This window comes from Betta splendens, chromosome 8 (genome assembly GCF_900634795.4).
Source record: "Betta splendens chromosome 8, fBetSpl5.4, whole genome shotgun sequence".
Classification (NCBI taxonomy): domain Eukaryota; kingdom Metazoa; phylum Chordata; class Actinopteri; order Anabantiformes; family Osphronemidae; genus Betta; species Betta splendens.
In genome coordinates, this window is record NC_040888.2 from 3,593,078 (window position 1) to 3,610,221 (window position 17,144).

Consider the following 17,144-nt stretch of genomic DNA (forward strand, 5'->3'; position numbering starts at 1 on the left):
AATCTGTTAATATAGAAACATGTTTAGGTCATGAGATACTTTACAGACAAAGTCATAACGCAGAGCTACCTGTTGATCCACACCCACAGCATCCAGGCCATGATACATGATGTTAACCCAGCCATCCTTGGAGGCGAGTACAAACAGGGACATTAGAGCCTGGATAGTAGAGTAAAAACATAGTTAGTGTCAGTCAATCTAAACCTAATTTTACATTTGTTTCTTTACTTTCATGTTGCTCTAACAAGCAGCAGACACATGTGAGACTAACCTGTCCCAAGTTGTCAAAGTTGTACTTATGGTGGACCCACTTGTAGTTGGCTTGCAGACAGTCAGACTTGTTGGTGATATTTTTAACATCAGGGCCAAAGCAGTAGAAGAACTTGCCTTTAAACAGCTGTAAAGTAAAAACAAACGCCTAGCTACTTATATACCATCAAAAAAACCTAAGCAGGCATGATAAAGTAGTGCTCCAGTCACATCATGAACTGTATGGATTGTATTGCATTAATAGTTTCCTACCTGTACTCCAAGAATGCCAAAAATGATGAAAAAAGCACAGCAGATGAGAACAATATTTCCGATGGGTTTGAGAGAAGTGATGAGGGTCTCCACAACCAGCTTCAGGCCTGGAGCTCGGCTGATCACCCTGAAGGTGGGAGAGGCAAATATAGGCAAACAAAAGTGAGATAGATGGCGTAACAATAGGGTATAACAGTGTATACTTTGCATAAATATATTCCTTTTAGTTGGTGTATTTTATGCGTTGTTTCTCAGAGGCAGTTCATTTATTTGTTTGTAGTTATGGGAAGGCTGCATAAATCCAGCAATAAAACATAGATTTACATTTGCCTTCTTCCTGTCCTTAATCATTTTATTGTAATCTGCATCAGCTGCTGAGCATGTTAAATATATCTATAAACTATACAAATGAAGGCTGTGTTCATACCTAAGGGGACGTAACGTTCTGAGCAGTCTGAGCACTCTGAGCACACCCAGGATTTTAGCTCCACCCGCCATGGACACCACAATGTCAATCAAAGACACAAACACCAGGAAGCCGTCCAGAATATTCCAACTACTGCGCAGATAAGCCTGTTCGCCCATATACAGACCCATAGAAACCACCTGAGGACGACAAAAAAGAGAAACAGCATATGAAAGGACACACCAATTACAGGACGGTAACACAAGGCACTTGCAAATTGCTGCTCTGCAGTAAATAAAAACATCCACATGTGGTATCTATGACAAGTCTGAACTGACAGATCTAAAAGCAAAAGCAGATGTAGTGTAGGACAAAAGGCTGTGTGTAACATGTTTTATTAGTTGACACTAACAAGACGCATGACACAAGCGCACGCATGCAGACCCACAGGTCTAAGCCCTCTGCTGGGAGAGATGGATTGTGTGAGAGGCATTGTACACACATGAGCACAGCTGGATTCTGTGTTTCTGTGTGCAGCAGTGGGAGCATTGCACCTGCAACAAACAATCTGCCACTGACATTTGAAAGTGTTTGCCAAGATTCTGGTAATGTTTCAGAGGAGCTGCAGGGGCTTGGGTGTAAACACGTCAAGATGGTTCAGAGATCAGTGCCTGGCACACTACTCAGGTCTGAATGCCAGACGCACACGGAAGGCTTTCTGAGCAAACTAAATCGTGAGTAAATCATTCACTAGTTATTATCATGCATCTGTATCTATACGTCAGTAAATAGTAAAACCATTCATTACTTTGATCAAAACACTAAGCATGCAGATATACCAGGTTCACACAGAAACAGAGAGGAACACTGGGAGGCTGACAAGTCGGCGGCTCCTTGATGGGCTGTGATTGGTTAAAAATTCATTGTGAGAGTATATAATTAATGGACCGCTTGATCCAGGGACAAAGAATACACAGGCAATGGAACAGGGACGAAGGGGAGTCGAATTATAAAATGACGGGAACATAGGGCAAAAAGCAAAACATAAGGTGCTGTAGCTCTGCCAAGGAATAACACTGGACGAGCAAAAGAGGCAAAACAGGGAACCTACCTCAGATCGACTCCTAATATTCACAACAAGGCTAATGACATTTTTTCCTGCAACTTAAAAATGTCCCTTCTATTCTCAATCTGGCATCTCCCTCTCTGAACACTTTGCTTTCAGTGTCTTCTCCTTTACTTTTGCTGGCTATTTGCCTGCTTTGTACCTCATTGCAAGTCACTTTGGATAAAAGCATCTGCCAAATGGCTAAATGTAAATGCAGGGGCCCTAAGGAAGTGGAAGCAGAGACTTAAAAAAGTAGCAGTCAACATCAGAAAGGACAAGAGCAGACAGAGTGCGTGGGGGCGTGTTGGACATGGACTACATTAGAGGACTATCCACTAATTAATGACATCGCTTAATTGCTCTATTCTCCAAAGTAACATGGGAATTGCCAAGCAAGGGAGGGAGGGAAGGGTCCAGGCTGTGGGAGCAGTGAGGCGAAGTCAATTCAGTAAGAGAAGAAACATGGGAGGGATACAGACAGAAAGAAGATGTATCTGTATAGTGCTTGCAAACATTACACCCAGGACTGAGAGTAATAAAGAGACCGGTGGTAAAACGTTACCTTGAGTGTCATCTCGCCCACAAAGATGGCCGTAAAGATGTAGTTGGAGATGGTGAGAAACACTCTTTCCTGCAGCCAACAAACAGGAAGGAAGAGTCAGTGAGAACGGGGAGTTGGAGCATTTACGGATACTAAAACTATACGTACTGCCCCTTTCAGATAATAAAACTTCAGCCTGGGAGGATAAAGGGCGGCCACACAGAAAATACAAGAGGAGACGCGCCTTGTGACATAACTGCACTCACCAAGCTGCCCTGTAGGATCTTTGGCCTCTCCAGCGCTACCGTGATGCAGTTGGAGAAGATGAAAGCCAGCACCACGTAGTCAAAGAGCTTATGGGCTATGATGGACTGGCAGATCTGCCTAAACCTGGAGGAAGAGGGAGGAGGAGTGGGTCGGTAAACCACAACGAGTCGGACACGGCCGCGCTGTAATCGCACGGCCCACAATCTGCTCAACTTTAAACATCTCTCCATCCAATCAGAACGGGAGCCAATTCCTTGACAGCGCATGGGAGCTCCCACACAAACCGCCTCATTCAGCCCCTGTTTACACGCTCCTAATTCAAAACAAATTAAATTAACGAGTCTCTCAGAAGCACTACACTCCTGAGTATAGTGTTCTGCTGGGAGAACAGAATAGAGAGATGCTAGAGAAGGAAACAGAGGGAGTGAGAGATGGAAGGAGATGGGACATATAAATACTGCATGTTTCAAGACTTTGCATGCAGCGCTGTGTACTGCAAGAAAGCAATTAAATATCTCCTCAGCAGAGTTTATTGGAAATGATGAAAGGAAACAGAATAAAACTAGGACTAAAATTCATTCTAAACACATATCAATAAGTTTGAATAGTTTCTACTTAAATACTTAATTGTTTCCTTTCCTCTGCCCATTCTAATACAACACCACTAGAAGGTAATGCAGGATTAAACTGCCACAGTTTTAAATTTGCCCCTAAGCCATGTTTGTTGCTCTCCAAAAGCATGGGAGACGACAGAAGAGATGCCTTTGTTATTTATAAGGTGGCAATCGATGCTCTAATGTCGTCCCTCTGTGTGGGAATTTGGCAACATATCCTTGATATTGATGAGTCGGGGGAGAGAAACCGTCCACGCTAATGAGACGCATCCTTTGGCCGGAGCAAAGCCTGAAACGCCGCACGCTTTAAATCACGCTTGCTCCGGCGCTACATGAACAGGGCCACGCCGGACTTATCAAAGACAGGATGCAGAACTTACTTGTTCTGTGGCGAGAACAGGAACACAGACCAGTCCTCTCTGGTCTCGCACCAGTCTGGCCTGTACGCCTCCAACATCTTCTGGATGCGGAAGCACAGGCTCTGCAACGAACACACGCGTGAGCGCCCGCAAGCCCGACCAGAGCATCACGCACAATACAAACACACAAAACTGAAACTCTGTTTAAATTATTTAGCAAATGCTTCAAATGAAGCACTTCTATAGCAACAGCTTGGAGCGCGCCCCAACGTTACCATCTGCATCGCTCCCTCCCCTGCTGTCTAAGTAGTCCTTTCTAATTAACCTTGTTTCGCTCATACACAGGCTTGTTTACAATGAAAACAATGGGACTCCCATGAGACCCAGGTGATAAGGAGCGCAGGCTTTATACAAAGTGCTTGAAAATCCTACACAAGAGAGCAGGAGATTATGGCATGTGGAAAATCTTGTACTTTAGTACAAAAGCTAATGGCTTCCTTACTAAAGGCTCACAAGGCCAGTCTGTGTTGCTTTGTTGTTTTCACATTCTGTCTCAAGAATGCTGATCTGAACTTTGCTTCATTCTATCCCAGTGCTAATAGTTTTACTTGCCTCCCCCCACACACCAACATAATAGTGACCTACATAGTCTATGTCATCATCCAGGTCCTCCCGGTCCTTGCTGCGCGCATTAACCTGCGGGAAGACGTCAGTCATCAGCTGACTCTGAGGGCTCCGCTCTCTCGCCTGCTCAGTCTGGTGTCTAGGGGGGAGCTGGAGGAGTTGTGATAGAGGAGTCTTCCCATTACAGTCCTGATGCATCCCACCCAAGCCGCTACCGTCACCATCGCCACTACTTGAGAAGCTCTTCTTCCTGTTGTGAGCATGGAGCATCAGAGGAGGGGGCAAGTGCTGAGTCTGCGGTGAAGGATGCTGGGCCCCGGGGACTTGAAGCAAGTGAGGCAACTCCAGCGACAGCGCTCTGCGGTCCCGCCTCTGTGCAAAAGGACCCGGAAGGACGGGGTGGGGGAGCTGCAGGGAGTGCTGAGCAACATCAGGGGGCGAAAGAAGAGACTCCTCCTCATCTGGCTGGACGTGGCGGAAGTGGCAGTGTGGGGATAAAGAGGCACGCGGCCCCCGGATTCGAAGGCTTCCTCCGACCACGCCCCCCTGTCCTCCCAAACTGTATCCACAGAAAGGTTTTGCGGCGGTGGGGGTGAAGGCCGGGCTACCGGAGGGAGATGAGGAGGAGCAGGGGCGCCCTCCTCCCAAGCTGTTCCAACTGGAGCGACGAGCCAGCAGGGCCTGTGGCTGGGGGGGCAGCGGGCGGCCCCAGTTGTGGTAGGCCCGACCTGGATACTGAGAAAGCGAAAGAGGTTTCCTTACTCCCCTGAGCGCTGCGCCAGATACGTCAGCTTCACTAATGATCTAATTGCAACAGCATTTAGTTTGCTAATCAAACAGTTGCGGCGAAAACAGCAAAATCCCTTGTGCACGCGTCCTTTAAACAGTGAGGCGACGCAGGCCTTTTATGAGCCACTCTGTAAATGCCACACTTGTTTATGAAGACAGGTATGATCTAAACATTTCACAGACATTTCAGCCACATCCTAAGAAAACAACCAGGCTCTCAACCAGGAGGTCGCACACAGTTCAGCAGCTGTGCTTTTCCACTCTCTTTCCTTACAGCTGCTTCTACAGTACCTACCAGAGCTCTCTGCTCCAGGTTGGCCCTGCCAAGAGAAATAACACTGTTCTTCCTGGAGCCGAGAGCCAAGGTCAACCTCTCTCCTGCAAACAGGCCAGCCGACAGCGGGGACAGGTCTAGGTGCCCATTAGGGGTGAGTGTACAGATCTTTGGGTCTGTGAAGTAAAGAAGTGTTGGAGAGGCAAACATAAGAAGAAAAGGCCAAAACAATATTCAACGAGAGCCTTCCACCCTTTGCAGCTTCTACTCTTTTGTTGTCATGCAAACAGAGCTTCATACTCCAGGTGTCTTAAAACGATGTTGCAGCTACTGTGGCGTAGAGAGGCAGAGGGAGGTTTCAGGTGCAGAAATTGCCTTGTCTGACACTTTTAATTGTCAGACAAGAGAATTGCCTGCCTCAGAATGAAACTGTCAAACGTATTTTTCTGTGAAATAGGCCTCAAGAACATTTTTAATGTGTTTTATTTAGGCAAGCTGGCATTTAAATGGTACAATTGGGCTCAGGAGAACTGTGAGAAGACATAATCAGAGGCCTCCCCAATGTCCGGCTAAAAGCTATTATGCATTGCACGATGCATTGGCTGGTTCTTAGCGAGTTCACTTCTGCTACGCCTACAGGGAGAGGAGTGGAGTGGATGGAGAAGTGGTATCAGGCATGCATCATTTAGAGTTAATTCAGCTTACATTCCACACTGAAAAAAAGATCCTGGGTAAAGTTTCTGAATCATACAAGGACAAACATTTTTTGGGCCTGAGGCATAATGAATTAACTGATATCTTGAAGCAGTCCTAATGTCACCAAACCGGCTGCACGACAATTGTGTTCGTCAAGAGAATGGTGTCCGATAATCATACAACATACAATTTTGTTGTATGTTTCATGTAATATTTTTTTAAATACAAATCAATATTGGTTTAAATGTTTCCATGCAAAAAGACAGGAGATAAATGGTCAGACGCTTTCAGAGCCTTCAGGAGTCTTCAATACCTGAGAGGTGCAATGAGTCTTTCTGCTTATCATCCTCAAAATTACAAGATGACCTGTCATCGTCTGAGTAGGAGCGGTTTGCATCGCCCTGTGATGCAAAGTGACAAAATGGGAAAGAACAAGACAGAGTGAAGGTGAAATCAGAGATGTCACGAAAGAGGAATATTTGTAAAAGCCTGAAAATAGAGATTGATTCATTTAGTTGTTTTTCGCAAAGCGATACTGGCCAACTCCCCACACAGGGGCCCTACCTCAGCTTGGAAGCCCTCAACCAGGATGGCAACCAGTAAATTGAAGAGCACATAGTTTCCAAATGTCATAAGCGCCACAAAGTAGAGGGCAGCACAGGGTGAGGTGGAGGCCATGCCATTGTACAGCACCATGTTCCAGTCCTCCTGGGTCAGAATCTACAGAACACATACAATACAACCAGAATAAGACAGAATGCACACACATGAATACAGATGCACGTTTAAAGAATGCACAGCTATCGCACAGTATTCATAATGTAAGATGAAAAAAAATGTGTGGATGTGTGAGCATTGCTCAAATGTGTGTACCTGAAAGACAGTGACTATGGCCCAGAGCAGGGAGTCAAAGTTCTTCCTGTCAGGTACTGTGTCCCCTGCCTCCGTCTTCAGACTAAACTTGCAGCCAAATATGTGCATTCCAAGGATACTGCAACACAAACAAAGCAAAACACTCCCAACAATTCATACGGTGTCACAATATTGTGACATGAAAGCAGAACGTGAACAACAGTCATTAAATGAATAAAAACATTAAAACGGAGCTATTCGAGGATTCCATTTTCTCCTTCATTGCAGGCTGCTTTCTGTTGCGCATGGAGCAAAAGAACTACAGAGAGGTTTTAAATTTAGAGTCTCAGCTGGCACTGTACGTAACTGCTCCCTAATTGCTACAGTGGATAGATACGGGCTAAACGCCACCTGCTCAGGATGGCATTAGCTGGATAAAAGCGCTGATGTCATCGGTCTTGGCACGCTTATCCAGTAGTAGTAGTCCGGCTGCAGTAGTAAAAACATATTTTATTTATTATTTACAGCCCATTTTAGCCCAGTGAACTAACACTTTCTACTGTGTGTGTAAAGCCAAAGCTTTGCTAATATGTATCAGCCGTGATTATGTCCAAACCCCTGGATATTGGATGTAAGATCTATTTGTCATTGCGCTGTTTTTTTGAAATCAATCTCTGTCAGCTCCAGCGCTACAGTCGCTGCTACCACCAGGGGCTATTTAGCTCATTTACGTTGTGGTGGTCATAACCTTCACCGTGGAAGCAGGTCAAAAGAAAAAGCCTTACACAGCTGAAGCATGAAGGGGCTAGAACTGCACTGGGTTATTGGAGTTAATCCTGGTATGCTGCTTTGACTGGCTGCTCTACGCTCAGATGCACCGTTTTATCTTAATCTGCTGACTAGTTGAGGCCCTTTAATTTTGTGATCAGTGGTTTGGACTGGCACCAAGGCGACCGCTCTCATTCTATCAGACACAGTGGCACACATCGCAAATTACAAAGAAATCATTTAGACATTTGGTATTAGTTCTGACCTAATGCACACTTCCCTGTTACCTGAAGATGAAGATGAAGAGCATGAGGAGCATGCAGAAGGTGGCCACGTTGTCCATGGTCTTCATCAGCACCACCAGCTGCCGCCTCAGCGCAGGCATGAACCTCACCAGCTTGATGACCCTCAGCAGCCTGAACGTCCTCAGCACGGACAGACCGCCATCTGACTGGCCGATGATCTCACACACGCTGGAGTGGGATAAAGTGAGACGTTCATGAAAGCAGTTGGTGGAAATGACATATTAAAGGAGTCAGCAAAATTTAATAATTTAACATGCTGCAGACCTGATGATGACAATGATGCCGTCAAAGATGTTATAGGGGTTCCTCAGGTACTCAAAGAAGCCGAAGGCCGTCAGCTTCAGGATCATCTCCAAGGTGAACATGCTGGTGAAGACGATGTTGCAGATCTCCAGGACATTGGTCAGCTCCTCAGGCTGCGAGGAACAAGAAGGAGGCAAGAGATAAGCTAGGAGGGGGTTAAGTTGCGAGGATTTTGAGCTGAATAGAGAGGAGGAGAGGCTGGTACGGGCAGAGATAAAAACACAGCCGACATTAAACCACTGCTCTGAATTCATAGACCCTGGAACAAAAGACACAGCAGCCGTTGTGAAAAAATAACCCTGTACACCTCACAGTTCTGCACTTGTTTTGAAGGAGCTGTCACTCAAACTGTCAGTCACTAGGAGCGAAGATAAGTCTCCTCTACCTGGGAAGAAAATGTAAATTCACCTGATCTTAGTCGGGCAATGCAGAGGTGAACTGATGAAACTGAGATCCTTTTTGCTACGAATATGCATCAGTAGATTCCGATTCAATTTAGTTAAAATTTGCTGAAGAGTGGAATTGTTTCTGTAGCAAATATCATCAAACACTGGCAGATTAGGATTAGCAGCGTGTTATCTGGAATTGGCAGATGACGCACAAATACTGTATAAACTTCACACCCAAGACACAGTGAAGTGAACACTGATGGACAGTCAACCCAGGGCTTATTTACATTTGTATACTGGTGCACAATCAGAGGAAGTATACGAGTGTGCGTGCGACTGTGCTGCAGTATGCACCATGTGGATCAGATGCTCTTCCTGATATACCTCCTGTGCATTTCAGTAGCCAGCTAGCCCTGCCAAAGCAAGCAACGCATGTCAGAGAAAAACACATTCCCCTAATCCGCTTTCCCCCAATTCTATCTCCATTCCTCTGGTTCTCCATCCCTTATTCGTTCTCTTTCACAGTCTCATTATCAGGCGAGTTCATCTCTTCGAGATCAATATCCGCCCGTCCATCAAAGGGGGTAGAAGGAGAAAAAAGAGGGAGGCAGAAGAGGAGAGGGGAACAACAAATGTTTGTTTGGGAGCAGTTGATCATGAGGAGATGAAGAATAATATTAACGGTCTATATGCAACGATATAGTTTGAACCCTCATGAGCTCCTAATTAAAATGTGTGTGTCTGGAAAAAGTCTACTGAGAATCCTTTGAGCTTTGGCAACACTGGTCTAATCAATAAAGTACAAAGTGGTTTCTGTAATGACCACTGCTCTTAACACCATTAAAATGTCTCAATGTGCCAGACAAGTGTTGAGCTTTTCTAAAACAAATACATGAGCCAGAATAGGGAAGCAGAACATGCAGCGAACAGGTTTTATCCATTTAAAGTTCGAGCTGACCTTCACCTTCATCCAGAAATCCCTCACCTGTCTAAAATACAAACACAGATTTATAGCTATTGACAAAACCATCACACTCGTTTGACACCAGGTTCACAGTTTGACATCTCACGCCTTTGCTCTGTCACGCTTGAGACCACGTTACAGTTACTTCTCCATCCATGTGTTACATTCCGCCTGCACCTTTATTATCTGTCTGCTTAATTATTTTTAAATGTTAATATTTCATTCCAGCCATACTAAGGTCTTCTCTTGGTTTCTGAAATGTGTCATCAGCCGGTGTGTGAATGTTGCTGGAATATCAATGAACAAGGTACAAGTCCGAAGCCTGAATTGTAATGACTCAATCTCTTTTCCACACAGAGGTATCGAGACACGAACATGTATAATATGAATGCAAATAAAAACCCAGCCTTTCAACTTTCAATTCATTTAAAGAGAATTTGTAAGTGATAAATAATAAAACAGAAACAAAACCACTGATCATCAAAGGACATAATTTTCATGGTCATGTCTATATGAAACTATACAGATTTTTGTATGTGAATATTTGCTTTTAAACTAAGTGCAGTGCAAATATTGCAGCCTTGTGGTTATTCATTTTAGATTTACTAAAGCTGCATGAGGTAAGAGTTTTCTGCTGCAAAGTAAAAACGTATCACTACTTCTGTGTCAGCCTGTGGAAACTGTGCAGGGGAGAACGATAGATAAAGTATGTGCATATGTGCATCTCTACCCCAGAAGACACACACAGGAAAACACAGGGAACCGAGCAGAAAACTGCTGTGTAACCGGTGTCTGCCTCGCTCTTCCCCTCACACTCGTGTCTTCCTCTTCCTTCCCCCCACAACCCATGTTTATTTTTAGAGTCTTCAGAGATGTACACTGTCAAAGAGTGAGTGGGTGGATATGAGAGAGAGAGGAAGATAGAGAGACGGAGAGAGAGAACACTGAGAAGACAGAGGGAAAAACAAAGAGGTAAAAGAGAGTTTTAGGGAGTAGATGAGACAGTTGTGGTGGGAGAACATCTAAAAAGGAAATGTGCACAAAAGTTCTTAAAATAATAAAGGAAGAAAAGATGGAAGCACAATTAGCTGGGGAAGGAGTATAGGAAACAGAGAGGTATGAGCAGGAGAGAGAGGAGAGTCTGTTTTGTGTAACAGCTTGTGCGTATGTGCCTGCATGTGCTCGTGTTGCTTGCTGATTTATGTGCACGCACCCACCGGAAGGAAACGCTCCCACGCTCCTCCTCAGACACCTGCCTCGTCTGCCTCCGAGGAGCCTGGCCCGTGTTAAAAGCCAGCTCGGCTTTGTCTACCGCCAGGCTAAATGTTTGCCCCTCTGTCTGGAAGCCGCGCGGCACCGAGGCTCCGCACCCACATTCCTCCCTCTGAACGTCGCTGACTATTATGATGTTTGTAGCAGAAGGCTTCATCATCAGTGATAGTGGCGGTTTGTGGGAGTGAAGTGAGAAATGATCACGCTAACACAATCTATTAACACGAGCATCTCAGTCAAGTATTAAAGGCAATGCATATTCCTATAATAGACCTATTACTCTATTATCAGTGCATAAACAGTGTCAACAGATCTGATTATGTGACATAACATCTTACCTGGTTATGATGCTCGATGCCCATGCTGATGGTGTTGATAAGAATAGCGATCATGATGCCCCTGCTGAAGTACTTGCTCTCCACGATGCCCCAAAGTTTCCTCCTCATGCCATTCCACATGTCCCTGCAGCGTCCGAAGCATGTCCTCCTCCTCTTCCTCGGCCCATCTGCTCTCTCCTCCAAGTGGTTCTCACCCGTCTCCTTCACCGAATCCTCCTCATCACCTTCGCGGGCCCCCGCGGGCCCTCCCCCCTCTTTGAGGGAGAGCACGCATATAGGGCAGTCTTCTGGGTTCTGAGGCACGGACAGACTGATGGAGTTGGATAGCGGCTCAAGGCTGTGATCCTGCTTGCTTTGGTGTGGACACTGCGTTGCTAGATAGATGGAAACGCAGCAAGTCAGAGTGTGTGCAGATCCTTATTTCACATTCAGGTGTTTTAAATGGCTTTTGGTTGCAAGTGGGCTTTTGGTGCCAGGGGGTGAGTCAGACACGATAAATCATCTTAAAATCACAGCTGTTACAACGCAGCTATATTTGCAGTCATCTCACTTTGTTGCCAAGCTTTGTATAATTTCCCATTCAGCATTCAGGTGCTCCTAATGTTTTTTGAATCACCTACAATGCATTCACCTGTCAGTGAAACAACAAATCAACATTGTGTAAATAGGACATTAAAGCGTCACTGCACCAGGCCTTCATACTTACATTTCGAATGCTTTGAATGATGTCGCTCCCCGTTTGCATTCCCTCCACCGCGCCTGTTGGCTCGGCCTCCGCCAGCTGGCGGGGGCTTGCCCCTCAGCGTGTAGTAGAAAGCTGCTGATCTCCTCTTAGCCTTGCGGAGGACGTGGCAGACGAGCTGAAAGATCTCCTCGTAGCAGTCTCCCGGCTCCGTCATGCTGGCCAGGGTGGAGGAGGACAGGCACTGCGCCCTTTGCTCCTGCATCAGCTGGTGCTCCCGCTGTTTGGTCTCGGAAAACTGGGTGGCTATAACCACGAGGCACAGGTTGATCATGAAGAATGAGCCGATCTAGAAGGATGCGGAGCAACAACGGTTGCGTTAGAATGGGTGTCGGCTCGGTTAATAGAAAGCTAAGGTAGCCAGGAAAACAACCGCAGGGAATCAGTTCTGTATAAATAACAAGAGACCTAATAATAGGCAAAGGTGCAGCGCCTTAAACAGGAAGACGCGCTGAGAAGAAGCATTTTCTGTGGTAAACACAGATTTATCTTTCATCAATCTCACACTTGAGGTTCTAATAATGTGCCAGTCCCCCTGTAGAAATGTTAGCACACATGCTAAAGGTCTCTGAGTGCTGGCTTCCCACAAACCCGGGGCTGATAGGAGCAGACAGACAGAGTAAACACATGCCCAAAGCACAGCTCAGCGTCTGGAGGTCTTTGTCTCCCTCTTCTTTATTCCTCTCTGACTTTAACTTTCACTACATCTCCAGCTCAACTCACTTCTTCACTTTTACCTTCTCCAAGGTCTATTTCTTAACTGTCATTTCTACTTTTTATATTCTTCAATTCATTTTTATTTTCCTATCAAGGGTGAAAGTGTTCTGAATCCCGTGGCTGTAATGGGAGCTGCTACTGGACTGTTAAAATGGCTTTTATTGGGGTACTCAGAGCTGGTGACAGAATAATGATTATATCGATACTGGCTAATGCTTAACAGCCCAGAAACCAGATTGCACAATGGATTCAGCTGCTGCAGCAGAGTCTCGGTTTGTTCATTGAAAAACTGACCATGGCTCCAACTTTGGACAGACTCTGAGAACACATTAACGCCCATAAAAATATTTGGCATAGCATCGCTCAACAAAACGGGCACAGACGTAGCCAAAAAGTTAACAACCTTTCACCTTTAGGCTTTCATCCGCCGTGATCAAAGATGCAGCGCATGGTGAAAGGGAGCGCAGAGGAGCAGGGCGGAATGAGAAATCAGACTCCAGACTCACAGCAAGAGGCAGAGAGAGCGAAAACGCAGATGAGAGGCGTGCAGGAGGAGAGATGCCCATCTGTGGTCTGGGGTCAAGGCAGGTCTGCAGGTGTGTGCTCTTTGATTTCCCTCCAGGCTCGCGTCTGTGTGTCTATTCTGCGATTCTGCTCGGTAGACGGCTTCACGCGTGAACTGAGCGGGGCGCCCGGTATAAAGCGTTCGGACGCCGGCTGCATTATGCATGCGGCAAAACGTACACACGCCTTCACCAAAGCATGTGTGATCACGCACACGCACACCAATTTAGAGGGCAGGCTTTGTTTACAACTGGTTGCGTGTCCTATGGGCCGCCAAGCAGTACATTTTAGTAAATGTGTTCTCCTGAAATACAGAAACACATCTAATAACTACTCTTTGGGTAGCACTTAGTAGATAATTGAATCCATTATTCCCCCTTCTATGTGACACCAGTAGAGCTGTTTAGATTGCACGCTTGATGGATCAGGTCTCAAGCAGACGCGAAGTCTGACACCATGGAGGTCAAAATGATTTTTGTCTCGACGGACACACACTTATAGGATCAATTAACAGGCTTTAAAGGCAACAGTACTGCAGCTTAATAACACACACAGACAGGGAATTACATAAGTTGGTCCAACTCCTCAACGCAGTCAATTAAAACGGAAGAAGAGAAAGAACTATAAAGGAAAAAAAATGAGTGTCAAGGTGACCCTGTGTGTGTGAACAGCACCACAGGGGCCCATCAAAGTGTCTCATCCAAAAGTTCTCATAGTGTCAGCCTCACTTCCAGGGCATCCCCCCAGGAGCTCTGACTACACGTTACCAAACACATCTGAGCCTTGCAGCTCAAAAGGGGGCATGTCAATCAATCATCATCCACAAAGGGAGCAATGTGGCTGTCGACTCGATGGGAGTTTTGCAAGCCACTCAGCTCTACACATGAACTCCAAGGCACATAAACTTCCCTTCTGTTCCTACAGCCCGATGGCACTCGCAGCAGTTCTGCTGACTTCAGATCAGTTTCAAGATCGCCGCGCACGCCTTTCGATTTCGCGTGTCCTGCCAAGCAGGGCACGACACGAGATGGTGATCGGCGGAGCGGCGTGCACCGGGCGGAGGCGATTATGCTGTAATGTGACACCGTGTCAGCTATCTTCGCGTGCCAGCGGGCGCCCACACTGGCAGTGTCAGCCTCGGATCAGATGTGCCAAAGATGCGATGAAATTTACATCTTCGTGTCAAAAATCACCTCAGCCAAGACAGACCAGTGTTGTGACTATGACCTGTTTTGTAGGGCAACACCGTGCACTCACAAATGACTAAGGTCTGCTCCCTGCTGTGACTGTGTTGTCATTTTCATGTTTCAGCTCCATTTACCTGCCCTTGCTGGCTCCTGAGCTAATTGTTTAAGCCCAACTAAATGCTGCATGTCTACAGCAGGTCTTTTTGTTTTCAACATCTGGGGCGTCTATTGTACATTTGTTGCCACAGTGAATGACTGAATGCAGCTTTACAGGCAGCCAATCGCATCTGAATGCAGGATTACACAACCGACATGTTGCCACCATATGGCACTGGATGCAAATAGCTAAACGTCTTCCGCACACTGTTTTGCCTCCAGGCATACATTGTGTAGTTTTGCTCAGACTTGTTCTATGCCCTTTTGTTTTTATGCACCTATAAGAATCAATTTACATAGCACCCATCCTCCTGCCTTCCTCCTTCTGACTGAGAATACTGTAGTTCTATAGTTCTATTGACTTTTTAAGCATGTTGAAATATCCCCCATGGAAACTATCCTCATCAAATGAGGCCACTGTTTCCCTCAGGAGTTTACAATTGTTATACAATTATTAAACATTTACAGCATTAGTAAAACACTACATATTGTAGTGTTTGGTTTGAATTTAGAGTATTTAGCAAGTTAGTTACTCACGATAATGAGTAGGATGAAGTAAATGAAGTTATAAAAGGAGTGGGCATCCATTACGTAATACATGATCTCCACCCAGCCCTCCAGAGTGATGACCTAGGGAAAAAAGAGTCAACAAAGAGAATATTATCAAGTCAACAATGACACCAACATCTGCAATAAAATGCCCTCTTCTTCCATCCGTCTATTCTCCTAAAAGCCTCCCGAGTGGCAGAGATACTGCCAATTCCAGCCATCACCAAGCAAGACTGCAAGCTGAACAGGTCAGCAGTGCATCACAAGCAGATACAGACAGACAGCGAACCATTTACACTTAGAGTCTGGGCAATTCAAAGTCACCAATTAACCTAACTGCATGTCTATGGACTGTGGGAGGACGCCAGAGTATTCAAAGGAGACAAACAAGCACAAGAGGAACGTCTTACAAAGAAAGCCGCCTGGTTGGCTGCTCTAAACCCAGGTCTGAAACCTTTAAAACCTTTTAATCTAAACAAAGAATGTTTTGTTGACCAGTAATACACAGTCAAAACTTACCAGTCTCAAATCGAACTTACCTGAAAAATTACAATCCAGGCATAAACAATGTTGTCAAAGTTGATGGCACCTTTGTGGGGGTTAGTATTTCCTGTGTGGCAGCGAGTGTAATACTGGTTCCAGTTAATACATAATCCAATTGCTTCCCCAGCACCACTGCCGTTTGCCAGTGGCTCGGGGCTCAGGCCCAGGGCCTGTCTGTGGAGCGCGTCCTCCCTGTCCAGGCAGCATGTGCGGCCTCCTTCGCGCCTTGCTGGCACATCGGAACATGACATGATGCCGTTATCAGACGGAAGCGAGCAGATGAAGGGGCGCTCGTCGTCCTCCTCGTGCCGATAGTATGGAGGCGGAAGGGTCATGCCTGAAGAGCTGGGGAGGAGGTAAAACAGGGTACTTGGTTATACAGTAGAACAAAATCTGCATATAAAAGGTGTTTGAGGTGTTATTTTAGGGTTTTAGCACATGCAAGTGGTCCTGCAGTACAGTATCTTGTGCAGAGTCATGCATGCACACCTTACTGAGCTAAAACCCGTATGGAGTGGTAAGTGATATGTAATGTATGAGTTTAAGAGGGATTAGAGTGACCTGAGCAGCTGTGCTAGCACCTAATGCTAATGCAGACCGAAGCCATGCTGACAGGTGCAGAAAATAGGGGCTGAGGCTTGTCAGGACATGACAGAATAGTCTGCCTTAGGATGAGTCAAGCGCCACCTAAGAGTTCACATTAAATAGTCTTTTATTCATTAGTTCGAAGAAAAGAGTGGGCGTCAATGCTCATCTAAACAGACACCAAAGGTCTCACAATGAGCTTTGTTGTGACTGGGTGAGACCAGAGAATTAGAATTAATGTTGTCACCTATTTTCCAAGGGAGAGAGTGAATTCAACAACAATTTATCTGACTCTGTTCTTCTGTTTCTTTGCCTGATTCCTGTTGAATTTAACTGATTACCCGCATCTGAGCCTCTCCGCCTCCTCCTGCTTAGCATTAGTAGTTTGTGTCTGCAGCCCACCTGGGGCTCACTCCTACAGCATATTTCTCTGTGGACATATTTAAAAAGATAATTTGGCTACCATTACTACATTCATTTGTTGATATGGCGCTATTATAAGTAAACAAAAGCTGTGGGTAAAAATCACAATATGTTAATTTAAAACAATATATTAGAAGTGCAAATTAAAAATGCAACTAAGAGGCACAGGAAAACTGAGAACCTAAAATAAAATAACACATTTGGGCCAGTCAGCAATGCAGTTGTGTGTGTGTGTGTGTGTGTGTGTGTGTGTGTGTGTGTGTGTGTGTGTGTGTGTGTGTGTGTGT

At 45.6% G+C, this 17,144-nt stretch overlaps 1 protein-coding gene across 2 annotated transcripts in view; it reads right to left on the reverse strand.

Moving 5' to 3' along the window:
• cacna1ia (calcium voltage-gated channel subunit alpha1 Ia) overlaps positions 1–17,144 on the reverse strand; it is a 90,553-nt gene that overhangs the window by 21,545 nt on the left and 51,864 nt on the right. For both annotated transcript variants that reach the window (XM_029158292.3, XM_029158290.3), the window contains exons 7-24: positions 15,846–16,194; positions 15,295–15,387; positions 12,098–12,422; positions 11,392–11,765; positions 8,390–8,541; positions 8,108–8,293; positions 7,074–7,191; positions 6,765–6,920; positions 6,514–6,601; positions 5,526–5,680; positions 4,463–5,176; positions 3,839–3,939; positions 2,844–2,967; positions 2,599–2,667; positions 950–1,128; positions 523–649; positions 272–397; positions 70–159 (exon numbers count right to left, since the gene is read on the reverse strand). In XM_029158292.3, the coding sequence (XP_029014125.1) occupies positions 70–159; positions 272–397; positions 523–649; positions 950–1,128; positions 2,599–2,667; positions 2,844–2,967; positions 3,839–3,939; positions 4,463–5,176; positions 5,526–5,680; positions 6,514–6,601; positions 6,765–6,920; positions 7,074–7,191; positions 8,108–8,293; positions 8,390–8,541; positions 11,392–11,765; positions 12,098–12,422; positions 15,295–15,387; positions 15,846–16,194 (3,526 nt within the window). The remainder of the gene's footprint in view (positions 1–69; positions 160–271; positions 398–522; positions 650–949; positions 1,129–2,598; positions 2,668–2,843; positions 2,968–3,838; positions 3,940–4,462; positions 5,177–5,525; positions 5,681–6,513; positions 6,602–6,764; positions 6,921–7,073; positions 7,192–8,107; positions 8,294–8,389; positions 8,542–11,391; positions 11,766–12,097; positions 12,423–15,294; positions 15,388–15,845; positions 16,195–17,144) is intronic.